The following is a 25,486-nucleotide window of genomic DNA, read 5'->3' as shown; positions in this document are numbered from 1 at the left end:
TAATCACAATTTTCCATTAGAGAGAACCTGCTTATTTCCTTAGGTCTTGCAACAGTTATTTATGAACACACCAACTTAGTCCAACTTAATTGAGAGTATAATTCTAAAGATTTGGTTGGAAAGGCTTTTCAACATAAAAACTATAGTTTGCTTAAATATCACACCTCATCACCTGCGTTTTCATTCCAAGTGGCAATGTCCTAAAAGGGAAGTTTCTTTAATTTTTCACTTTTCACTAACAAAAATCTTTGAGTTCATTATAATGCAGCATTAGCTAGTTGGTAAAAAAAAAATATAGATAAATAACTTCATATCAGCCATTGTTACATATACACTTAACTTATGTATACGACTACTACGACATATTACTAACTACAAGACTTCTGTTATATTTGAAGCAATGAAGCAAAGAATTAGTGCATTAGATCTGCAGATCCTAGCCGTGGAGCTGAAATCCGCACTGGAAGGATTCAGATTGTCCAATATTTATAATATAGCAGATTCTAGCAGACAATTTCTGTTAAAATTTAACAAACCTGATTCCAAAGCCAATGTCGTAGTGGATTGTGGTTTAAGAATCCATCTTACCGAGTTTAATAGGCCAGTACCACCTACCCCTTCTGGCTTTGTCGTCAAGTTAAGAAAGCATCTTAAGTCAAAGAGACTGACTGCCTTGAGGCAGGTTACAGGTGATAGAATTTTAGTACTGGAGTTTGCAGATGGTCTATTCTACTTAGTGTTAGAGTTTTTCAGTGCAGGTAATGTCATCCTCTTGGATCATGAGAGAAAAATTCTTGCATTACAAAGAATTGTACATGAGCATGAGAATAAAGTTGGTGAAGTTTACAACATGTTTGATGAAACCACATTTGATGAGAACATGAATGATACTCAAGATGAAAGAGAAAGAACATACTCATTAGAATTAGTAAATTCCTGGATGAACGAATGTGAAACGAAATTCAAGTCAGAGCTTTCAATTTTATCACAGAACGAATCCAAGAATAAAAAGGTAAAGGTTATGTCTATTCATAAACTGCTACTAAGCAAGGTCCCGCATTTATCTTCTGATTTACTCTCTAAAAATTTAAGAATACATGGATTTAATCCATCATCGTCATGCTTAGAATATATCGGCAAGAAGGATGAAATATTAAACTTATTGTTAGAAACTGAGAAAGAATATAAAAATTTATTGAACGCTGACGAAAAAACGGGTTATATCATAGCAAAAAAAAATCCTCTTTATAAGATTGATACACCAGGATATGATCTGGAGTATATATACGAGAACTTTCACCCTTTTATTCCTCATATTCCTGCTACCGATGAAGACAAATCAAAGGTCATCAAAATTGAAGGTGATTACAATAAGACCTTGGATGATTTTTTCTCTACAATCGAGTCATCTAAGTATGCATTGAAGATTCAAAATCAAGAACAACAAGCAAAGCAAAAAATTGAAGCGGCAAGACAAGAAAACAAAAAAAGAATCGATGCTTTGCGTGAGCAACAAGCATCTAATGAGACAAAAGGTAACCTTCTGATTGCAAATGTTGATTTAGTGGAGGAGGTTAAAAGTGCAGTTTTAGGCTTGGTAAACCAACAAATGGATTGGAATACAATCGAAAAGCTTATCCAAAGCGAGCAGAATAAAGGCAACAAGATAGCAAAACATGTCTCACTACCTCTTGATTTGAAAAATAACAAGATCAAGATACTTCTACCGAATACTGATGAAGAAGATAGCACATCATCTGATGATTCTGATAGTGACAGTAGTTCTGATGACGATTCAGAAATAGATTCCAGTGAGGAAGAGAACAGCGATGTTTCTGATTTTGAAACGGAAGAAGGTGTTGAAACATCAACAAAGAAGGATAAGAAGAAAGTCTCTCAAAAAAGAAATTCAAAGGTTGATAAGTTCAGTTTGAACAAAACAGTTGTAGCGATTGATTTGGGTCTCTCTGCCTATGCAAATGCGTCTACCTACTTCAATATGAAAAAAGACCATGCTGAGAAGCAAAAGAAGGTGGAGAAAAATATTGAAAAGGCTATGAAAAATATAGAAGACAAAATAGGGAAACAATTGCAGAAAAAACTTAAGGAATCTCATGATGTTTTGAAGAAAATCAGAAAGCCTTACTTCTTTGAAAAGTATTTCTGGTTCTATTCTACTGAAGGTTTTCTAGTTATGCTGGGCAAAAGCAATGTCGAGACTGATCAGATATACAGCAGATATATTGAAGACGATGACATTTTCATGTCCAATAGTTTCGACACTAAGGTTTGGATCAAAAACCCTGAAAGAGTTGAGGTGCCTCCTAACACACTAATGCAGGCTGGTATTCTATGTATGTCTGCGAGCCCAGCATGGCAGAAAAAAATTGCATCTTCACCATGGTGGTGTTTCGCCAAGAATGTTACCAAGTTTGATGATGTTGATGGATCGGTTTTGGCACCTGGTGTATTCAGGTTGAGAAATGAGAAGCAAATCAACATGCTGCCACCAGCACAATTGGTTATGGGTGTCGGATTTATGTGGAAAAAGAAAACCCAAGAAAATGAGCTTGAGAATGAGCAATCAGAGACTGACACTTCTGAATCTGAAAGTGAGGAAATCTCGGAAAGCAAAGAAATTCCATCAACTAACGAAACTGCAGCAGAAGTTGACAGTTTAGATAATAAAACTGGTACGGAATTGACTGAAAACTCTGAAGAAACAAATATGAATATCACAAATGCATCAAAACAATCTTCCGCTGCATCATTAAAAGATATAGAAGGAATATGTGATGATGAGTCCGACAATAGATCTGAATCTGTGATGTCAGCAGAGAAGGAAATGTCAGAGTTGACTTTGTCAAGCAAAGTTAAAAAACAGGTTCGTGGTAAAAAGGGTAAATTGAAGAAAATGCAGAAGAAATATGCTGATCAAGATGAAGATGAGAAAAGAATAAGATTGGAGGCCCTAGGAACATTAAAAGGTGTTGAAAAGCAGAAGCAAAGAGAAGCAGAGGAAAAGAAGAAGCAAGAGTTACGAGAGCATAAAAAGATTAGACGTGAAAAGCAAAAACAATTACAAGCACTAAAGTTTAACAAGAATGAGAAGGTCAAGGTAGATTACGAAAAGATCAGGACTGAGCTTGTTCCAAATTTGACAAAAGAAGAAGAAATTTCAGATATAGTTCCAGTATTTGCACCATGGCCAGCCATGTTGAAGTACAAATATAAGGTCAAGATCCAACCTGGTAATGCTAAGAAAACAAAGACTCTCAGTGAAGTATTAAACTATTTTAAAAATAGAGAAGTGGATCCAACAATGAGCAATAAAGAATTAGATTGGCCTAGAGAGCACGAATACATCAAAACCATGAAAGAACAAGAAATGGTTTTGATGATTAGTGTAGATAAATTGAAGGCAACATTGCCATCGCAAGGAAAGAATTCCTCTAAGTCGTCAAAGAATGGAAAAACTCAAAAGAAGAAGAAATAGTGCTTCTAATAAATTTACATAGACATATCTGCTTTTCATAAAATTTTCCTGCATTAAATAAATGCCACTATTAAAGGAATGCAGATGTTTTTCCTCTACAAATGCTTGTAATACTTGTATGTTTTTTATTTTTCTTAGGGCTGAATGCGTGTGCTGCAGTTGTGCAATATAATTTGCCCACAAAGAGAATGGCCATTGCATCTACAAATTTAAGAACGATAGCACTTTATTGCGTACTTTGTAGCCGCATTGAACACCATTTAAAAATTATCTCACAAATTGTTTCTGTATAAGAATTCCGTGTTTATTTATAAATTTTCTTTGCGTATTTATATTGTTCTACAAACCTTGTTGCAATCTTTCCTGCAGCTTGCTCTTAGCAAAGCCCCATGCACCGAGTAGACCCTTATCGAGATCCAATGTCAATTGAGTGTCGTTCTTTGGTGGCTTGCTTACTCTAGCAGCTATTGTACTTGGGTCAGTCTCCAAGACCACACCGTTGTCAATCATCTCATCAATGGCGAGGACTACCATGTCGTAATTCTCCTGAATGTTCTTTTTGTCAATGCCAGAGTTCAGAATTAAATCTAGAGAGCCCTTAAAGGCAGAAAACACCTGCTGTAAAACAATCTCGTTCTCTTCAAGAGACGCTACCAGACACAGAGTCACGTCAATATATTCTTTGTATAGCACCAAATGGTCATCAAACAGCAAAATTTCAGAGTCCTGCTTATGTGTCTTTGCAAACAGCTCTTTCTCAAACTTCCTCTGCTTCTTCACATCGAAAACATTGTCCTCCACTCCACCATGTGGGGCCACATAGTATTTCGAGAAAACTCTCTCACCTTGCCCATCCAAAATTAAAACAGCTTGCACAGAATACAACGACAGCATCCTTTAAATTCCTTAATCTAGCTTCCTTATAGCAAAACTGTATACACGATTGACCCTGGGAATTCACCTTGTTCAACAAGTACACTATTCTTTATATGCCAAAATTTGAGCATTAACCTGGATTCCTGGCGAGTGGATCCTTGATTGAAGGTCGAAGCTCTGGAAAACCCGTGTCGCAGCACCACACCCACTCGACCTAAGCTATAATAGCCAGTATGGCAATCCACGTATGCCCAGATGGATTGTCACACACACACACACTCGCTAGATGTGAATAATACACAGAAATGGATTTTATCTGATACATACTAAATATCGAAGCAGCTTACCATTGCTACGAGAGTTCGTCACGCTAGTGATACCTAGTCTCCATTTCATGGACCTTCTACAAAAAGCAAAACCACGGACGCATATCTCTAAATTGCACATTGCTCTCAACATACAGCTAACAAGCACCGGCATCGTGACAGCTAAGCTCATTCCTCGCTGATCATCTCTTAGCTTTGCAATGCTGTTTATACTAGTTGATATTTAAGATCATACATAACGACGCTACAAATTCTGTAAATTGGCCTACAAAGCTCATCAAAGCCTAAGTGAAGGAAGCTGTTTAGTGATTATTAAAAGTAGCATTACCTTGGAGCGCTGTAACTGGGACATGCTAACGAGTCTACCTAGGATAGACGAAAGCAATTTAAACTAGGTAGCCATGACCAATAATGAGGCCTTTTTCTTTGGGCTGCTGCGGGTGTCAATGTTGCAGCTGTTGAAGTCGCATGGGTTTGACAAAGCGCTGCCGAGCACCGTTGATGCGTTCACCGATCTATATGTGAAGTTTTTGGATCTGCTGGTAAGTGAGGTACAGGGTGCCATGCAGCTCCGGGGTGATAAATACATGGAGACCGTAGCTATACAGGATATAACTGCCGGGATGGAGGCTGTGGGTTTGCTGAAGCCGATGAAGCTGCTCGATGTTTACGGAGAGCGCGTGCCTGACGATAGCAACACTGGTGCCGAAGCGTTTAAGAAGTGGTGCACAGATGTACAGGTAAGAAACAGCCGGCAAGTTGCACTCCCTTCTGTGGACTTGCTTACCGCAGAGGCCAATGGCAGTAAGTCTACCAAACCGTTGAATGCGCTACCAGACTATATTAACCAACTACAACAAAAGAAAGAACCATCAAGGTCTAATAGTATAACGAAACAACCTATGCTGCCTGATATGGCACCACAATTACCTTTTCATTCTCAGGATGAGCACGTTCACGAACTAATAGAAGAACTTATAAACAATGGCGAGACAGATGATTGGATTAGAATGGTATTGGCAAGACAGCGTATTGAATTAGGGAAAAAACATTCAAGAAAGCCTGGCACATTGGAAAATCTACCGAATATACCAAGTATGAAATTCTCTGCACTCAGCAGTTTGTTACCAAGTGAGGAAGATGCTAAAAATGAATTTCTCCCGTCAAATGGAGAAGTTGATGAGACGAATTCCGGCAAAGACTTAGAAACAACTGCCAGCGAAGTAACAGCTAGTGATAAAACAAAGGACAAATTATCTCAACTCACCCAATATCTCCCGATATCAAAACCCGAAAATAGACTTCAAAATATTGCATTATCATATGAGAATGAACAAGACGATGCTGATGAAATAAATGACGGTATAGATGACTACCACTCCGAATCTGCATCACCAGCTACCTTGACGGACGAAAAACTCATTGATGACATCCAATCTATGGGCCCTATGCATTTACAAAATGACATAGCTGTTGAAGATGACGACATGATGCCGATGGATTACCAGTTTGATGATCCCGACGCTATGTTTGATGAACAAGAAGACATGGATAATACTTTTCAAAGAAGAGCCTCCTTAGATTTTGGTAGTCATTTCGGATAGAAAGGTCATTCAAATAGAGCATATATATATTTCTAATGCATAATTATACTACCAATTTTTGAATTACCAAAGCTTACACTTCAGACGCAGAGAGTTGCAAAACGCAGATACTTAATCTTTTTTATAATATACAGTGTTTATATGAATGAAATTAAAATTAGCCATTACCAGTAAATGGCCTGATTAACATTTATTGTTTATGCCTTGAGGCAAGCTAGAATTTTCTCTTGTTTCTGAACTTGCCACCCTTCTTACCAATTCTACCGCTCTTGTTATTTGGATGGGATGCTCTCTTTGGAATCATTGGTTCATCATCATCGTCATCCATATCGCCATTTTTATTCTTTTTAAATTTGAATTTGTTTCTTTGACCTCTAACTGGACCAGATTTCACAGCATCTAAGTAAGCGTTAATACCACTAGTCACTGATTTCAAAGGATCCTCATCGTCATCATTTTGAGCCTTGGCATTTTGCTTAACAACTAACTTACCCTCATCATCAAAGGCAAAAGAATCGTCACTAATCATGTATTTCTTTGAACCTTCATTCTTCTTGAATGACTTAGGTCTAGTAGAGGAGACGTGAGCAAGTATATCCGAATCTAACAAATCCAAAGGATTTTCGCCAGATTCCACAATATACTGCTTCTTGTTGTTCTTCTTTCTGCCTGTTGAAGCAGAAGCACCTTCGTCATCGCTAGGTTCACCTTCAGAATCATAAATGGCTTCATCGAAAGCATTCATAAAGTTTGAGCTCTTGGATGATGTAGTTGGAACAATATCTTGATCATCAGAACCATCCTTACGCTTTGATCTGTTCCTGATTTTCCTTATATTAGCCAACAACCTGAGATCAGATTCTGGGAAGTTTTCTGCAATATAATCATAACCGAATCTTCTAATCAGTCTTTCAATGATATGCTTGACTTTAGATTTGAAGTGACCTGCATGCTCATTAGACCAACGGAGAAGTTTTGGAAGTAGTTCTGGAACCTTTGGTCTCATCAACTCTTCAGGTAAACCCAAAACACACACTTTAGCAAATCCAATAGCACTCTTTACAATTTCTCTGGAATTAGATGTCAGATATAATTCGATCGTATCGTATATTTCCATCAAAATAGACTGGTCTATCTCGGATTTAAATTCGTAGATCAAAAATGCATATGCAGTAATGGTGGCGCTAACCATATACTGAGACTCACCAATCAAACCAGCAGAGATGATCTTGAAGAACTCAGTTACTGAAGACTGCTGATCCGGGGTATCATCTGGATAGCCTTCAATATCAGCTAATCTAATTATACCATCTGGAGATGCCATCTTCTTGGCCATGTGAATCAAAGTGTCAAACGAGGCTTCTCTAGACTTCTCATTGACATCTTTTGTAGACAAAATAACCTCAGGTATTATTCTAACAATAAAATGGAGATGGTCGTGTGGCAGCAAATTCACCAAGATTTTGATGGCCTGTAATCTGGTAGCCTTAGCAGCAGTTTGAACAGTATTGGAGTTATCTAACATGATTTGTTCTATGTCTCCGACAAAGTTGGCAACAGCACTAGAACCACTTTCAATTTCAGCAATTCTTGTTATAATACGATAAGCTCTCTTCTGGATAAGAGCGTTATTCGATTTGACCGTAATTCCAAAAATCGAGAACAATGCTGAATAGGAAGTAGCCGGTAGGTATTTTGTCATACAGACGACAAAATCCAGTAGGGTGGCAGTGACTTGTGGCTTACCCTTTTCATGTTGTGTACTTTCCTTTTCCATGGCATCCTTTAGAAGAGTACAAACATTGTTGAAAGTTTTTTCCAAATCTTCTGGCTTGGAGATCTTAAAATACACTTCAATAGTCTCCATGATATAACCTCTTGAGTTTGGAGCGGTTTCTGTATAAACATTGAACAACACAGCCAAGATGTTGGAGGACATGTTGGCCAAGTATTCCAAGTTCTTCTTAGCCTCTTCAACAGGGAAATGTTGCTGCAGGAGAACATCATCAGATAATGATCCATTTACGTATAGTTCATTGCTTTCAACTAAAACTTTTAGGGCATGACATAAAGTTGTTCTCAAACCAACCTCGCTGTAAAGTAGAGAAGAAATATCAGAGGCAAATTGGGTAGTGAAGGATTCTTGCAAATCAGTTGGAAGTTCACAAAAATGTGGAAATGTAGACCAAAGTTGATCCACGATCGTTTGATACAGCCTCAACTGAACAGACTCCTTTGGAAGACTTCCAAACATTGACTCAAAGTGCTTGATCAATGGCATCATTTCCTCAGAAAAAATTGACAACTTAGCATTTCTAGTATGGTCTCTGATCAAAGGAATCATCCAAGCTCTACCAGGTTGATCATCAGAAGGATTCTGTAGATTTAAAGGCATATAATGTAAAACTTGATCTGGACCAATACTTGAAATTGCTGAACCGATGACATGCTCGGCTTCATTTCTCAATTCCAAGTAGTTTTCTTCATTAACTCTCCATTTATCTACCACCAACAGAGGCTTGATCAAGTAAGGAGAAGATCTATATCTCAATTTAACGAACAATGAAGCAAAGACGTTAAGAACCTCCTTTGCGCAATGAATGAACTTAATCGAGAGGAAGTCTTCCATTATTTTAGATAACTCCTGGATGACTTTATTGATGGCTTGGTCGTGTTGCTCGGACACAGCAGGTGGGAACAGTAGTTGGTCATTTTTGATAGCGTCTGAAATAATAGCCATCAGACAGTTAGATGCACTAATGTATATCTCAGTAGTTTCACTAGCCATGTAATGTGCCATAATTCTGAAGACTTCCGGTATCTTTTGGAAACATTTTAGGGGCTGATGAACTGCATATGTTGACATGGCCTTCACTACAACAGCAATCCATGCACCAGCTAAATGTGTGTCAGCATTTGATGGTTTCAAAGTAAATATAGTGTCCAACACTCTTAAGAACTTGTTGTCTGCAAGGCCTGAGGTGACAGTTGACTCTGCCATAGATTTGAACAACACCTCAAAACATTCGAAAGAAGCAGAGACCAAGTACTGATCAGAACTCTTTGTAACTTCTAGTAATGAGTCACAAAGAGGTTCGATCTTAGTGGCAGGCCATTGACCAGTAGATACCACTGCATTTATCAATCTCAACGCTCTTATAATCCTGGAGCTGAATTCTTCCATTGTACCCTTAGCCTTCAATTTCTTGTTAGACATAGTTGACAGTTCTTGAAGGATCGATATGAGAGAGTTTAGAGAGTAGTCTACAATAGTACCAGCGGCAACATGTTGGGCCGTTGGAGCCGGTGGAGGGTTATTAAGGATATTAGATATAGAATCCAATGCTCTCTTTCTGACCTTAGGTCTTGGGTCAGTGCTCAACTCCAATAGACCTTGTAGACCTCTTCTTGGTGTGATTGCTAGATCGTGAGTGTTATTCCACGCCTGTGCATCCTGAGCAATTAGTAAGGCTTCCAAACAACCGATGGCGGATCTGATCAATGGTGCCTCTGCAGCCTCATCAGTAATGCATGGTGCAATCTTAGTTAGAATTTCAGCAAACTGTTTCCTAAGAAGTGACTTAGGACAATAGTGGAAGACCATGTCTAGAATGTAAGCAACAGAAGTCGTCAACTTCAAGTCCTTGATGGCGTGCGTCTCTCTATCGGTAGCTTGATCCAGCAGTGTCATCAAAGTGACCATATACTGAACAATATTCTTAGACAGATCATTAGTGGTATCAATTTGCTCTTCAACAGCACTTAGTATGATAGCTACATGTTTTTGATTGTCAAGCTTAGAATTTAACTGAGCCCTCACTTTAGCCAGCTTGTCCTCCAGCTCCATCCAATAGGCAGCTTGTTCAGGATCCATTGTACACCTTCTTGCTTCTAATACACTTAGACCAAGAATTATAGCGAGATCCCATTCAAAAATACTCTTCTGTTATATTGTAGAGCCCATTATTATGCTATATTTTGCGATGAGCTCATCGCGATGAGCTCTGGTGCTAAAGTGGGAGGACACACAAAAATCCGGCAGACATCAAAAAAATTTCAAAATTTCTGAAAAATTTTCCATCGTGCTGTGATACTATGCATGTGACTAGAGGAAAGTTGCTCCCTTCGAAGCCATAAAGCTCTTGACATTCACGACTGGCTCACAGCAGTAGATTTGTATAAGATATTGGACTCGCAGAAGGTGGTGGTATTTGACAGATATTAACCGCTAAAGAGGATCAGTGAAACAAAGATATCATGGCTTGTGGGCTTGTGCGGATTAGATTGGCCAGATTTGGAAGAGTTAATTCTCCGTTGTACAACATAGTTGTTGCTAGATCGCATAAGGCTAGAGATGCAAAACCTATTGAAGTGTTGGGGACATACAATCCTGTTCCGAAGCCTCTGAAGAAGAGCGAGGTCAAGAAAGGAGTGATACCAACCAAGGAAGTCGCTTTGGACTTCGATAGAGCTAAGTATTGGATTGGTGTTGGTGCACAACCTAGTGACACTGTGGTGAGGTTATTTCAAAAAGCTGGTATTCTGGGACCAGAATGGGGTAATAAAAAGAGTACACTACAAGAAAGACCTACAATACAACCAAGAAAGGAATTACTAGAATAATCGGTCCAAAAGAAAAGCAACGAAAAGAGACAATCCAATAGATGTTATTCATTCGATATCTTTTCTCTCATGCAATCCTCTGGTAAGGATTCCATAGATCATGTATATAATTGTGAACAAAAAATTACCTTTTAAGCTTGTGAATGAACTTATCACATTAAGTTTCACTTGATATGAAATTACTATCATATTCGCTAAGCCATGCTGTCATGGCAACATAAATAATGTATATATATTAACCACCAATAAAGCAATACTAATATGAATAGAAGGCGAAAGATGAATTCTTCCAAGTAGAGAATTTGGCATTTATTCTAATGAATTCAAATTTATATAGTACATCCGTAAAAAAGGTATATCGTCATAATGTAGTAGTAAAATCAGTGGATGAAAACGGTATCATTCTTTCCTGTTACACGACTAAGTGGCTTTAAAGTCTAAATAGAAATTCAGAGTTACTTCAAAAACACTAATCCAACATAGTTAGCACTGAATATTAACTAATTACAAAGTTTTCATTGCTCAAAGGCTATGAACTCATGTAAAAGCTCGAATCGTAACGTTTTATCATGAAAACTATTGTGTCATTATAGTTAATAGAAATACGGGATGATAAATAACAACACCCCTATTAAACCAATAAAAAAAATCACCATGCTGTAGTTGAATAAAGAATAAAAAATGCGGTATCGGGATAAAGTTCATATTTAACTCATACCATGACCTTTATATTATTTGTTATCATTTACACAACAGTGTGTAATAGAATTAGAAATAGCAGCTTAGCACAGCACGAGTTATACTTTAATAACCCATTGGCTATAGCCCATTTATTTTCAATTCGAACAAATATTAATGAGAAACACATAGATTCTCCTAAGGTCATCAATATGATTAAGAAGTCGTAACAAATAAAATTAAAGTTAAGCTGTTCACAGAATCAGCTTCAGCGTATAATATAGGGGTAGTAAGTGGATCTTTTAACCAGTAGTTAACATTACCTTTTCAGTCTCAAACCGTCTATCCTCCTCTTGAAGATATCAGGTATAGATAAAGTAGAATCCTCAGGGATATTAAGTGAGGATGGCAGTGGAGAAAGTGTACTACTACGTTGTCTCGTTATCACATTTGCAGGGTTAGCAAAATTGAAGTTGACATTATCCATGCCCGTTGGCGTGCATACAAAATTGGCAGAGTTGATATTGGCATTGTTACCATTGTAATTGGTCATCGTAGAGTTATTCTGGTTAGCCATCTGAGCAAAATTATAGTTGAAATAATCAACACTTGCCTTATCGTTGCCTAATGCAAACCCGTTCTGGTTGTTTCCGAATTGGTTAGGAGCAGTGGTAGAGTTTCCTCCAAGCATTTCAAACATAGGGGCTGCCGGAGGCAAAGAGGAAAATGATGCATTTCTAGATAGGTATCCATCTTTTCTCACCTCTTGTAGCAGTCTGTGCCTCACCAAGGTTAACAGCCAGCTGTTCTTTTCATACCCTATTTCCACTTCGCGCGTAGCAGCGGAGTCTATGGCAACCTTTGCCACTCTGTTGAGTATTGCGGAAGGCGGGTTGACAGTGTCGAACGGCGTCACGGTAGGGTCCATGCATATCACTTGGTAGGCTTCCATCAGCAAGTTGATAAATTGTGGTGTGAAGTTAGCGTTACCACCGGAAACACCATTTAAAGGGGTATTAGATAAAGCTTGCTGTCTTAGCGAGTAATTCATCGGAAAGTCAGAGACGGAGCTAGCCAAGGAGGAGTTACTATTCTGTCTTGTTCTTGAAGAGGTCAAGTACGGTGGCAAAGGTGCTATTGGCGCCATTGATTTACCATTTTTGAAGCCCAGCCCACCGTTCACATTATTATTCGTGATTATCCCGTTAACCGGGGTCATCATAGGGGTATGAAGATCTCGCAGGTCTTCGTAGTCACCATATTGCATAGGCTGCGGTTGCTCTATATTAGACATAGTCATTATAGTATAGTGTATGTATCTGTCCTTTATCTTCCGTTTCAATCAAATAATTTTAGAATAGAAGTAGAGAAGTCTTCTTAAAAATCTGGAATACCCTTTTTAATAAGTGTATCCTATAATATTCTGTTTAATGTGATACTAATTACGAGTTCCCCAATCAAGAAATTAGCTTCCCTTTTATATAGTATTAACGTAAATTACCCAAAGAGAAAAGTATAGAGAAAGGGTTCCCTCGTTTCCAAGTTTTTCCTACTATTGCGTGTTCCAATATTTTTTTCCTTTTCGTGGAATTAGAAATTAGACTTCTACAACAAGTATTTCTGTACCTTCTTTTCTAGTTACTCCATCTTTCATTGTCCCAAGTCCATCTAAAGAAGCATAGTTTAGCAAACATTACAACTTTGCTTCGATTGCCTTGCAAATGGAAGCCCCTTTTGAGCACAAAAAATTCTCGCGAAAACGCGTGCTGCGAGTATTTCCATTTCATAAGTGGAGGACGGCACTTGATTCTTGGGAGACACCTCTCTTAGGACTTCCTTCGGGGGGGATGGAAGGATGGAAGAGAACTCGGAATTTCGATTTCCAATTCTCTGCAAAGAACCCATGAATCATCCGCAAGTCCAAATGGAAGGAAACCCGATGCTTGGACTCTCCCAGTTGCAGAAGGAAAGCGGAAAAACTCTTTTGGTTCTTCCGCCGTCTAGTTTCCGTGCGCTACGGGGGAGGGGGGGGGATAGAATAACTCTTGGGTGTAAGAACACAGTGTGCGAGATCTCCTTTGTGCTCTACTCTCTTGCAACCGTTCTTGCAGAAGACAGGGTATAACTGAGTTTGTCATGGCTACTGTGCAGTCTTAGGATGTGGTGGGGGAGGCCCCTATCCGTCTCCGTGATTTCTCTATGTTTCATATTCCATGTATTGTACAATTAATGAAACAAAAGGCACAACTGCGAACTTATTCATAAGCGGGACATAAAATGCCGCAGGTGCTTCAAAGGACCAGGCAAAGAAAAGTATTAATTACCGTTTTGGGAAATTAAAATCTCTGATTCTCGAGGACGTGTTAGTCGTACTTCCAAAAGAGGAAATCGTGGACATGTGAATGATTTACTGTTTTCTACTACGGGGTTTCATTGTTACCAGGGCTAGGACCAGATGAAAAGTGGGGGCTGCTGGTTTTGGTGTCTCATAGTGCTACACTTAACTGTTAGCTTAAGCGACTGCTAATGTGTGTGTGGGGGGGGGGGGGGGGGGCTAAAGGTAAGACCGCTCTGTTTACAGTGTTTACGGTTACAGTGGGCATATACCTAATCAAAGGGGAAAGCCAGCATTTGATAGGGGGGGTGGTATCAAATGATTAACGTAAGACTCAGTGTTAATGCAACTGTACATATCCCACTTATTACATAATGGCTGTCTATCAACACAATAGAATATGTAACGAACTGTTTAACCTGGGTTGAGAACAAGGCAGTTGCAAGATGATAAAAGTCCAGAACATTTCTGTTTATAATTTCATTAATGAATCCAAAGGATAAATGCTGCCCTGAATTACATTCATTAAATTGTTGAGCGCATTGTTATTCTTGTTATTTTTTTTTTTTGGCAACAATGCAGATGCAGCCATTCATAATGAGCAACATCTTTTAGTCAAAGTTTACAACACTTGAATACTAGAACAGAAAAGACATGCATTCAATTCAACCATACTTGATTAAACGAGCTCTGCTGCTCCAACTTCTTCCATATTTTGCCAATTCTTGCAACCAATCCTGTCTTATTTGACAACATTATCCCTATTATCCACAAATAGGAAATCAAGTAATCAACCTTGAAAATTTTCAAGGTAAGAAAAGCCAAAGACAATAGAGAAACAAGAAAGAGATTGTGATGTGAAACTGCGCTTGGCGGTCAAATATTTACCTAATATGGTTGCCAGATCAGCGATTGGTAGCAAATGCATATTACATGACTCCGTGGCCAAGCTGGTTAAGGCGTGCGACTGTTAATCGCAAGATCGTGAGTTCAATCCTCACCGGGGTCGGTATCTTTTTTTTTCCCGCCTTGTGCCAGAATGTCCTTTTCTTCAAAGGCGAAGAAATTTAAGTTTTTCCGGCATTTCTACAGAAACCAAAGATCCGTTCTATGCATAATTAATTTTTGTTTTTTCTTCTATAGTCAGACCCTAGGCACATCCCCGTCGGCTTTTCTTGCATACCTATTTCCTCGAGTTTTTCCGTTAAACATGTAAATCATAGTTATTAAAAAAGAAGTATGAACCTTTGTTAAAGAGCAAGTTGATTTCATTTAAAATAGGACAGTCGTCTCATTTAGATGGTCAAATACTGACGGGACCAGCGTCGCAACCCAAAAGATAATGGAACAGGTTAAGGTAGTTGCAGAACACTTGAAGAAGTATCCTAGTAGTAAAGTTATTTTCTTGGTTGGTGCAGGTATATCAACTTCGAGTGGTATACCTGATTTCAGGTCACCAAAGACTGGATTATACCATAACTTATCCAAATTGAAGTTACCTTATGCAGAAGCAGTTTTTGATATTGAATACTACCAGGAGAACCCCCAGCCCTTTTATTTGCTGGCTGATGAATTATATCCTGGTAATTTCAAACCTTCAAAATTCCACTACCTGATGAAGGTGTTGGAGAAAAACGGTAGATTGCGCCGAGTGTACACGCAGAACATTGACACTCTGGAAAGAGAAGCAGGTATACCTGATGACTATCTGGTAGAAGCCCATGGTAGTTTTGCCAAGAATCATTGCATCGGGTGTGACAAGGAGTTCCCGCTCGACGATTTTAAGAAAGCTCTATTGAGATATAACAAGTATAAAATGAAACATAATAACGACATGAAAGAGTTTGAATATTTGAGATGCCCTGAATGTGAAGCATTGATTAAGCCAAAGATTGTCTTTTTTGGAGAAAACTTACCAAAGCGTTTCTTTGATTCATGGGATACCGACTTGGAATGGTTAGAAGAAGAGAGCAATAGCATAGTCATAGTGGCTGGTACATCTTTGACTGTATACCCATTTGCCTCTTTACCTAATGATGTGCCCAATAACGTGCGCAGGGTACTATGTAATTTGGATGTTGTGGGTGATTTTCTGACATCCCCAAGAGATATGGATTTGAAGTTTTCCGAACATACTGATGACTTCGCAAACCAGCTTGTAAAGGAATTAGGATGGGATAAAGAATTAGAGAAACTCTCATTATCACATGGAAAGGAAAGTATAATGGAGAATGAAGTAGATAATGTAATTGAGGAGATTAAGCAATTATCTTTGGATAATAATAATACTTCACTGAAAAATGATGGAAACGCTGATAGTGAAAAGCATGAGGATAAGGCTTCGATTAAAGGTGACGACAACCAAAAAGACATGAATAAGGATACCCACACAACAGAAAAGGTCAGAGATAAGAAGTCCATTGATGAGAAACTCTAAATTTGTTTAATCCTAAATGGTATTATCCGCTGGTATGGAATGGAAGTTCAGTTTTGTTTGGGTAATTCCATCATATATTAGATAAGCACTCCTTTACTAAAAAAGAAATAGAATATTCTTGTTCCTATATGGGTATTGCAATTGGGGAGGAGCGTAATGAAGCTTCTATAACGAATAGTCTGTTTGTATTGAATTAAATACATATACGATATTAGTGCATAGTAATTATTTAACCAATCCTTACTTTAACGAATCGCTTAAGATTAGGTGGCCGATATATGTTCTCATTGAAACTGCTTCTTTGTAGTCATATTGTAATTCATTTTCTTTGCTTAAGTACAAGGTGTTCATACAAACATATATTCCACAATCGTAACCATTCGGTTGCTGAGGTGATTGTAAATGTACAAGCTCAAAGTCGTCACCAAGTTCTTTCTGACTCTCTTGGATAACATAATTCTTTAAATCAGCTAAAATCGCAAAACTCATGGCGTTCGGACCATTTGATAAGGAATCAGCAAATATTATGCGCTTGTTTTCTATATCTATCATGCCCAATGCCCAATGTGATTGGTTCAAATTAACAGGAACAAATATTTTATCAAGTTTAGCAATTTGTTTCTTCTTCCTCTTCATCCATCTTCTTACACCTTGGTAGCCTCTCTCGGACAGCGTGGTATAGAAAAATGAGTTGAAGGCAACAATATTTGCATTACTCTTTTCAATATTTTTCATGAAGAACTCAATAATAGTATCATTTAGCCATCTTGCTTTTCCAAGGGTCTTAAAATCTCTAACAAATATTTCAAGATTTTCTCTATTCATCAGAAGACCATTATCGCTTCTCTGTAAAACTTTCTTGACTTCGTCAACTTCTTTCTGGGTAAGATTCGGCACCAATCTTTCAGACTTTTGCTTACTTCTATTTTCTATCTGTATTTTTCTCCTTTCCTCTTGCAATTTTTTATAGCTAATATGTTCTCTATCAAAGATTAGTTTCATTTGATTGAATTTCGTCCTTTGTCTTTCAAATTCTTGCCTCTTTTTGTCAAGCTCTGAAACGTTCTTCTCCTTTAGTATTATTAGATCATCATTTCTCGCCCTCGGAAGAGTTTCTTTTAGAATAGAGCTAATACGATTCGTTAGTTCCGAGACAGATGCCCTCAACATAGCATCACGACCTCGGTCATCATGTAATAATTTCAGTTGCCTCTCTCTCTCTAGTTTAATTGTTTCCGGAAGGTCATATTCACCATTATAGATCATTCTCAAATATTCAAATTCTTTGCCAACATCATTCGACGTTCCGATTCTAATAGAGGCAGTCTGGGAGCTTCTCTTCGTTTTTGTATATTTGACAAATTGAGTACCATATTGACTTTTAGTGGATGTGCTTGCTTTATTTCCAGACCTTTTACTACTTGTTGGTAACTCACATTCCCATTCGTGCCATTGGTAAGGATGGTTTTTAGAAAAGCTTAGTAGTCTAGGCATCATATTTGCCGAGGGTGGATCAAAGAATGGCATAGATTTATGGTCAACGCAATTTAGCTTTCTTGATTTTGTTTTAGTTTTATCCATCAGAGATTCCTGATTCGTTCGCTTATGACCTATTGGCGACTCGCTGTTTATAGTTCCACTTGAATTACTTGATAATGATCTTTCCTGTCCTGTACTACTATCTATACTTGAGATATCTTCAGTACTCTTATTATTGTCATCAGTATCATTCTTGGACGATCCCATTACATTACTTATCCACCGTAAAATCCTAGTTGCTCTATTCATGCTCTCACCATTGCTTCCTTTAAGATTTGAACATTTTCTTTCTTCCATATTTAAGTTCGATGCTACCCTTCCAGAGGCTTTATTAACGTTCTTCTTTAAGTTCCGCTTCCTACTAAATACAGTATTTGAGTCGCTCATAACCCTCGCAGTGAGAATGGTACCATAAATCGGCGTGTACTCTTTGCTGCTTCTCTCTAATGTATGCAAATCTACTGACATGGGCTTCAACTGTCCTTCAAAGCACTATAACTGCTTTGCCTAAAAGCCTTCTAGTTAAGCGCTTACTTCTGATTACTTGGCTGTGCTATAAGGATGTTAACAAACATTTAAATCTGAAGATAGCTAATTTTAATTCTTTTGACATTCTCATCTCAACATTAAGCCAGCCCTCTTATTTCTTTCAGTCGATACAATCGGAACAACCAAAATGTAAAAAAATGATAATAGCAATGGGTAATATAATTCTGAGTAACATGACTACAATCAAAAGCTAAATATATGCTATGTTATTATATGTATGGGGTTTATAGCTAACGGTAATATTAAATGTCACAGTTTAATCATGCATAATAACTTCTCCAGAGAACACCTTCTAAGTCTTCTAATTCTGTAGATGTAAAAGACAATCTATCGAAATGCCATGTATCTGCACGCACTTTCTTAAACTCATTTATTGTATTCTTAGCAGCCATACCAGATATACCATTTGTCCTTGCCCAGGAAGATATTGTGCTCAGCTGCTTTGGTATCCACTTAGGAAGAGGAAACACATATGGGAAGGCAGAGATGATAGCACCCAGACCCAATATATTACCGTGAATGACAGGGTCATTTTTTGATAATTCTTTTTTTATTTCCCACGGATGGGAGCCTAAGCCTTTTTCAAAGGAGTTAATTAACGTCACCAGATCATTCTCTTTCAAATTATGAACAATATCAGATAGTACCGCTGCTGCTTTAATTCTTACTTCCACGAAGTCCGAATTATACAGATTCTCAGTGACAAACGTTAGAATTCTATTACTCTCATCAGAAGACAACTGCAGTAATTGATTTGAAAAAAAATGCTGCATGAACGACAATTGAATTTGTAGTAAGTAAGAGGAATCATTTTGCTGTTTATCACACAGTGCATTAATTACAGGGGTTAGATCACTTATTCTATAGGGCATGTAAGCAAGTCCAACGTAAAGCTTTTTTAAGTCCAAACCAGAAAGTTTACTCAATTCCTTTTGTCTGATTAACGAGACTAGAAATGGAATAACAATTTCAGAAATGTAAGGTATCAATAAAACTCTATTTGGTCCTCTAGCCATTTCTCTAATCCAATAATAAAGTGTGGATGCAATGTAGTAATACCTGGATTTAATTAGTTTTTGGCTTGAAAGAGTTCTATCAAGACTATGATACTCGTTGTCTAATAATGCGAATTTGTCTCTGATGAAATTGTCGATATCATCTGGAATAGATTTTAATGGAACCCCTAAACCACCATATTTATTGAAGTTGACTTCAAGTAGCTTTTGAGCTGAAGAATAAGATGGACAACTCTTATTTTGGACAAGAGTTGCAAATAACTTAGCAATAGATTCTCTCACATGTTCATAAGGATGATCAAATACTAAGTTCAATAATTCTTTTTCGGCATCTGGGCTTCTATACTCCAAACCGATAAGGAAGCTCCTAAACATTTGAATTTTGAACACCTGATCAGTTGCTGCATCAGAATCAGTACTCAATGTTTCAGTAAATTTCCTAAAAACATCATAGAGTGGTGGGCACCTCCTGATATCTACAACAGTTGGTAACCACCAGGTAAGTGTGCTCCATATCTCAAAGGCATCATGATTCAACTCTGCGCCTAGTTTCTGGTTCAAAAACTTTTCTAAAAACCGATCTCTTTTACCAATCATCTCTGGTACCATATACTTAGTACCAGTTATCAAACCTGCTACTATTTCAACAGACATTATCATCGATGGTTTGTCGTTAGTGTCATAGATATCATTACACAAACCAAAGATATCTTCAACTTGTAAACCACAGAAACCATTATTAATCAGCAAAAGCAAGAAGGAAAAAAAGGAGACATTACCACTGCTGAATACGCCTCTATTTTCATTATCATGAATTAGATGTGTACAGACTTCATGTAACCAACTCTTTGTCAGGATAGACCCAATCATTTTCAGAGTTTCAGCCTCCGATGGTTCCAAACTCAATTGAATAGGTATAGTCTTCATAACTTTCATTTCTGCTCCCCAACATAACCAGCCTACATATGACCGGGAATCAATATAATAAGAGGGCTTCGTAAAATTCCCAACTTCATCGGTAAATTGGACTTGAGCATCTAAGTTGTCTGTAGCAATTTTTTCAATATACCCTGGATCAAAAGTACTTTCATAGGCTTTGCTTATATCATACTGATAATCAGACATGGATAAAATCTTATTGGCAATTCCCAGGATGGACTTTATAATTAAGTGAATCATTTGTGGATGACGAGTATCAGTTTGGTTCAAAACAGCCTCTACATATACACTTTCAGGCTGAGTTTCTAAACTTGACTGCAACTTCGTAATATATTGCACCACAAACATTGGTATTTTCCAACCTAAATCCTTGTTATTTTCAATGTATGCTATAAACTTCCGTTGTAGTCCCGTTAATAAGTCTAAGAAGTAAGCCCTTTTCCTTTCTTTTGCTAATTTTACTGCTTCTACTTGGAGATGTATAAACTCTTCTGGCGGTTCGATAGGTTTATAGGAATGCATGTTTAACACACATACGCTGGATGGGATTTTAACACCCTTACCAATGGATAATAGAAACTGTTCCGCATACACAGCGATTTCTAATTCATTAATTTTACAACAGTCAATGAGAAGGAATAACAATCTTTCTAGGTTCTTGTAGTCTGACATTAGCTTTCTGTATATTTTCTTGACTAACAGTAGCTTCAAAATGACTTCAATCTTCATATGATCGGCTAATTTTATCGAAGTTTCCAAACTGTCAAGAATCACATTCAAAACTGTATGGTATGACCCAACAATTTGTTTCATACAGTAAACTAAGGTCGTTTGTGCAGACGTGAATATGTCAGGATAAATTGAAATTGACAAATGTATTATATCACGTAACAAAATGTTCTCCAGTGCAGATGGTATTCTAGTAGTTGATTGAAGAAGAACACGGCTTTGATGAAAGTAATCTGACTTCACTGCTAAGCAAGTACGTGTAAAAGGTTCTTCAAGATGTGATAAGCTTTGAATATTTTCCAGAAAGTCTAAATCTAAAAATGCATTTGGCTCCTCATTAAAGATAACCTCTCTTCCTACGTCTGCAAACCAAACCTTCATACCATGAAGCAGAATTTGAAACATACTCGTATTGTTTTCGAAGTGTTTACCCAAAAATAGATATAAGTTATGGAAAAAACTACCAATTTGTGCCCTTAATTTATGGATATGTAGATACTGAGGGTCATTAAATCTTTCCTCCTCCTTATTTCCAAAGTAATAATTACTTTTATAAATGTCGATTTCCCTAAATGTATTTTCAAATGGTATACCTTGCGTATGGCTTTCAGTACCAAATGATGGAGTTACAGGACCCGAGGGAACCTCGGAAGTAATCGAGTCTTCCATTATCAAATTCGTTTCTTCTGAACTTATGTGAATAGAATCATCTGATGTAGATTCAACAGCTAAATTTTTTTCAGGGTGAGGTTCTAAACTAATTTCTTTAGTCTGTTCTTTGGAATCGTCCTGTTGATTCTGGAAGTTAGCTAGCTTCTCATCCATATATTTCCAACCGGTACTTTTAGAGAGCTGTCTGTTATAGTCAGGATCAAACAATAAACTTGAACCGGATAAAGCATGCGTGATGATCAGTACATATTTCTGTATCTTATCCCCGTAAACCGTATCAGTAGACGGTTCTTTCTTCAAATCATCAACTGCTTTATGACAGCATTCGACCATCTTATCTACCAGTTCAATAGCAAAATCAACTTCATCTCTACTTGGAACATGCCATGTAAAATCGAGGTTGTGGGATTGGTATTTACGGTTGTCAAATTGTAGACCACCCCACATTTCACTTAGATCAAGATCACAGTACTGAGAAAACAATCTAGTGTCAACAAGTTCCGTTGTAGTCAAAGAAGATAACGTATTGTGAAGTAATATAGAAGTCATAACGTCAAGTGGAGGGTTTGTGATTTCTTCAAAAATAAATTCGAAGAATTCCATCAATTGTTTGCCGTACTCAAGAATTGATGCATGCGATTGTCTTAGGACATCATTTAAGGTACTTAAATATAATACCAACTTCACGTCCCTCAATTGAATCTCCGATGCGCTTCTTATTGAACCGGCTCCTCTCTCCACCTGCAGCTTTATGTTATTGATGAGAGAAATCACAAGCTCTTTGCTTCTTTTCGAATCTCTCTTTATTATTGCTGCTAGCGGAATTGAAATTATTTCATAATTGGGATTTTTTTCTTTAAAAGAGTCATTTTCCCAAAACATCCTTATCATTAAATCAGCGTAATAAGAAAATAGAAAATCATCCATAGAATCCTGCATGATCATAGCTGTCTGATTAATTTTCGTAATCAAACGATCTTCTAAGTCGACGTCAACTAATTGATACAATTTATCCACAAAAATTTTGAGAATGTTTTCGAATGCCGTTGTCGAGGCTTTAAATGCCTTATCAAGGAATTCTGGTTCATATTCAAACAAGGAACCCGCTGCTGCTGTTTTCAAATAGTAATAATGTTGTTCAATGAAAGGTATAGTATGTGATTCGAATGACAGTATCTCTTCTTTAGATTCAAATGTCTTCAGTGGTATGAAAGAAACAATGGAAACAATACCATTTATAAGATTGCTGGTTAATTGAACATCATTCAAATCAATTTTTGAAACAAGGATCAGTAATATGTTTGAAATATGTGTCCGATATAATGGATCCTCCGCCATAAATCTTACTACCCTCGTAAATTGTTTCAGAGAGGCGATTGTTCTATGTCTCGAATTGATATATTCACCGCCTAATGAGTCATATAAGTCAAGTATTACGCCATCATAAATTTGACTGCTATTTGGCGGTTGAGTGCTTAATAGGTATGCTAACGAGGAAATATAAGAGTTAGTAATATCTGAATTTTTATTCTGAGAACCAATTTTGATAAGAGGAAGAAAGATATCAACAATATCTCCATGGATATCACCATTCAGAAATATCGATGATTTTATGTCTTCAAGAACCATTTTTTTTTCCTTCATCACTCTTCCGTGATACATTTTAATAAAACCATGAATAAATTTTGAGATTGGTTTAGTCCAGAAACCATTGTTAGATGGATGAACAAATGTCTCAATAGATTTGGCTAATTTTTTTAACAGAACTAGAAACGAATCAATGTTGCAGCCATTCATCATATAAACAAAAGGTCTTACAGTTCTGGAATATGAGTGAATTTGACCATCTGTCCTTAAATGACCTTGAAGACTGTTAAACATAAAGGATGCTTGATTTTCGGTAAAAATCCCAAATTCGCCAAAAGAAACTTTATCATTTTCTGTAGGACTATTGTTTGAAATATACTTGTGAACATCCTCTGAAACGTTACCCACTAGGTCATACATATGGGTATCAACAGCAATATTAGCACTAACTGAACTCCACATGCTAAACAGAAAAGTAAAGTAATCTATGATATTAGAGCCTTTCTTATACTGAAACGGAACAAAGGAAGTTATCATTGGCAGTATAGTAGACATAGTAGATGGTGCTAAGCTTGAGAGTAGCTGTGACATGATTTTAGAAAGTAAATCAGTATTCTTTTTATCGTAAAACGGCTTCGCTGCGTGAGCCAGTCTTAAAAGTAATCTAAATAAGAATAAATCATCCTTAGAGGTTAGGTCATATCTTACAAAATCCGAATCAGGATATGGTAGGAACTCACTTAAAAAGTCGTACATGACTTGATGATCGAGTACCAATCCTGAATTCAATAGAAGATCAGTAAAATTTGTACCGTCATCATCAGCATTAACTAATGTTTCAAATATCGATACATGCAGTTGTCTGTAAACCTTTTGTCCTTGTACTAACGATAGATAATAATATACCTTTGCCAATGCCAGTCTAAGTGATAAAGGAAAATCAAAATGCATACAATTTTTCAGCTCATTAGTCCAATAGTTTACATTTATAATATTCAAGGACTTATTAGTGATTTTACCTGTAGCGTTGAAGTCTGGACCTCCAATATCTATAAAATCATTATCATCCAGTTGCTCTTCCAAATCTTCAGTCTCATCGAAATCTCCTATATCATTCGAATGAGATTCAACATCTCCATACCCATTCGAAATCTTAAATAAGTCTGTTTGTAATACTATGCTATCCACCTCATTTCTCAAAGCAGCTAAGTCTTTGCAGCTGATTGGTATCAAACCTTGAATATCTTCCGATGTTATTGACAAATACAGGTTGTACACAACATAACACAAGTATCTTCCTTGATCGAGGTGACTTTCTATTTTGTATGGTAGTGTTTCAACTATTGGAAAGTTAGGTTCGACAGACCGACTGAAATATCTTGACTTAGGGTCGTATATATTTTTGGCATGAATGTTGGCGTCTAAGTTATAATCCAGATTGTAATGTTTCAAACGATTTTCAAATAATTGATCAATCGATAGAGTGGTTCCAGAAGATAAGCTAGACCCTTCTAGTCTTGGTTTCTTGTTTTTCCTTCCTTCATCGGAAGATGAAGATCTCTGGGGCGTCATCAGATCACCTAAGATATTATGCAAACAAACGGACTTTCAATTCCAATTGGAGATGTAATGAAATAATGCAAGCTTGAAAATCTGTAGTTATACAACAGTTCTCAATTAGATTGTAACAATGCAAAGCCTTAAACAAAAGTGCCTATTAACTGATTGATTGCCAATGGGTTGTCTCTTCTAGTTTCAAATAGGCCAAGTCTCAAAGAGCGGCAGCTAATCGATAAGTCGTATTGACACTGGATTTAGTAAGTTAAATCTCAATAGAATAAACTTAGCGGCTTTACTAACCTGTAGGCTGGTCCTAAATACAAAGCTCGAGTGATTGGAATACTCCGATGAGTTCAGCTGGTGCAGTTCTATATTTTTTTTGCGTCTGAAAGTTTTCAAAATTTTTCAATTCACAGAAAATTCCGTGGGAAGAAAATTTCGATGCCCTTAACGCAAAGCTTCGGGGACAATGTCAAACTTGTTATCTAGAGACATATAAATAGCGCATCTTAGAACTGAC

The 25,486-nt window shown here is 37.3% G+C and overlaps 9 protein-coding genes and 1 non-coding gene across 10 annotated transcripts; 5 read left to right on the top strand and 5 right to left on the bottom strand.

Moving 5' to 3' along the window:
- Positions 1 to 400: 400 nt before the first annotated feature.
- RQC2 (Rqc2p) lies at positions 401 to 3,496 on the top strand (the record flags this gene model as incomplete). Its single annotated transcript, XM_449159.1, has 1 exon — positions 401 to 3,496. The coding sequence occupies one exon, from the start codon at positions 401 to 403 to the stop codon at positions 3,494 to 3,496; it is 3,096 nt and encodes a 1,031-aa protein (XP_449159.1).
- A 339-nt stretch (positions 3,497 to 3,835) lies between these two features.
- On the bottom strand, positions 3,836 to 4,390 carry RET3 (coatomer subunit zeta; the record flags this gene model as incomplete). The annotated part of the gene is made up of 1 exon (XM_449158.1): positions 3,836 to 4,390. The coding sequence occupies one exon, from the start codon at positions 4,388 to 4,390 to the stop codon at positions 3,836 to 3,838; it is 555 nt and encodes a 184-aa protein (XP_449158.1).
- A 709-nt stretch (positions 4,391 to 5,099) lies between these two features.
- Positions 5,100 to 6,302, top strand: TAF3 (Taf3p; the record flags this gene model as incomplete). The annotated part of the gene is made up of 1 exon (XM_449157.1): positions 5,100 to 6,302. One exon carries the CDS (start codon positions 5,100 to 5,102, stop codon positions 6,300 to 6,302), a length of 1,203 nt encoding a protein of 400 aa, XP_449157.1.
- A 214-nt stretch (positions 6,303 to 6,516) lies between these two features.
- Positions 6,517 to 10,176, bottom strand: RRP12 (mRNA-binding protein RRP12; the record flags this gene model as incomplete). The annotated part of the gene is made up of 1 exon (XM_449156.1): positions 6,517 to 10,176. The coding sequence occupies one exon, from the start codon at positions 10,174 to 10,176 to the stop codon at positions 6,517 to 6,519; it is 3,660 nt and encodes a 1,219-aa protein (XP_449156.1).
- Positions 10,177 to 10,559: 383 nt separating this feature from the next.
- On the top strand, positions 10,560 to 10,925 carry MRPS16 (mitochondrial 37S ribosomal protein bS16m; the record flags this gene model as incomplete). The annotated part of the gene is made up of 1 exon (XM_449155.1): positions 10,560 to 10,925. One exon carries the CDS (start codon positions 10,560 to 10,562, stop codon positions 10,923 to 10,925), a length of 366 nt encoding a protein of 121 aa, XP_449155.1.
- A 997-nt stretch (positions 10,926 to 11,922) lies between these two features.
- CIP1 (Cip1p) lies at positions 11,923 to 12,903 on the bottom strand (the record flags this gene model as incomplete). The annotated part of the gene is made up of 1 exon (XM_449154.1): positions 11,923 to 12,903. One exon carries the CDS (start codon positions 12,901 to 12,903, stop codon positions 11,923 to 11,925), a length of 981 nt encoding a protein of 326 aa, XP_449154.1.
- Positions 12,904 to 14,873: 1,970 nt separating this feature from the next.
- On the top strand, positions 14,874 to 14,947 carry tN(GUU)8. The gene has a single exon. It is a non-coding gene; the product is annotated as a tRNA-Asn (tRNA).
- Positions 14,948 to 15,280: 333 nt separating this feature from the next.
- HST2 (histone deacetylase HST2) lies at positions 15,281 to 16,375 on the top strand (the record flags this gene model as incomplete). Its single annotated transcript, XM_449153.1, has 1 exon — positions 15,281 to 16,375. The coding sequence occupies one exon, from the start codon at positions 15,281 to 15,283 to the stop codon at positions 16,373 to 16,375; it is 1,095 nt and encodes a 364-aa protein (XP_449153.1).
- A 240-nt stretch (positions 16,376 to 16,615) lies between these two features.
- Positions 16,616 to 18,382, bottom strand: ULP1 (SUMO protease ULP1; the record flags this gene model as incomplete). Its single annotated transcript, XM_449152.1, has 1 exon — positions 16,616 to 18,382. One exon carries the CDS (start codon positions 18,380 to 18,382, stop codon positions 16,616 to 16,618), a length of 1,767 nt encoding a protein of 588 aa, XP_449152.1.
- Positions 18,383 to 18,723: 341 nt separating this feature from the next.
- Positions 18,724 to 24,978, bottom strand: GVI51_L08591 (uncharacterized protein; the record flags this gene model as incomplete). Its single annotated transcript, XM_449151.1, has 1 exon — positions 18,724 to 24,978. One exon carries the CDS (start codon positions 24,976 to 24,978, stop codon positions 18,724 to 18,726), a length of 6,255 nt encoding a protein of 2,084 aa, XP_449151.1.
- Between the last annotated feature and the right edge of the window lie 508 nt (positions 24,979 to 25,486).

This window comes from Nakaseomyces glabratus, chromosome L (assembly GCF_010111755.1).
Source record: "Nakaseomyces glabratus chromosome L, complete sequence".
NCBI lineage: Eukaryota > Fungi > Ascomycota > Saccharomycetes > Saccharomycetales > Saccharomycetaceae > Nakaseomyces > Nakaseomyces glabratus.
This window is presented reverse-complemented; position numbering and strand designations above follow the sequence as displayed.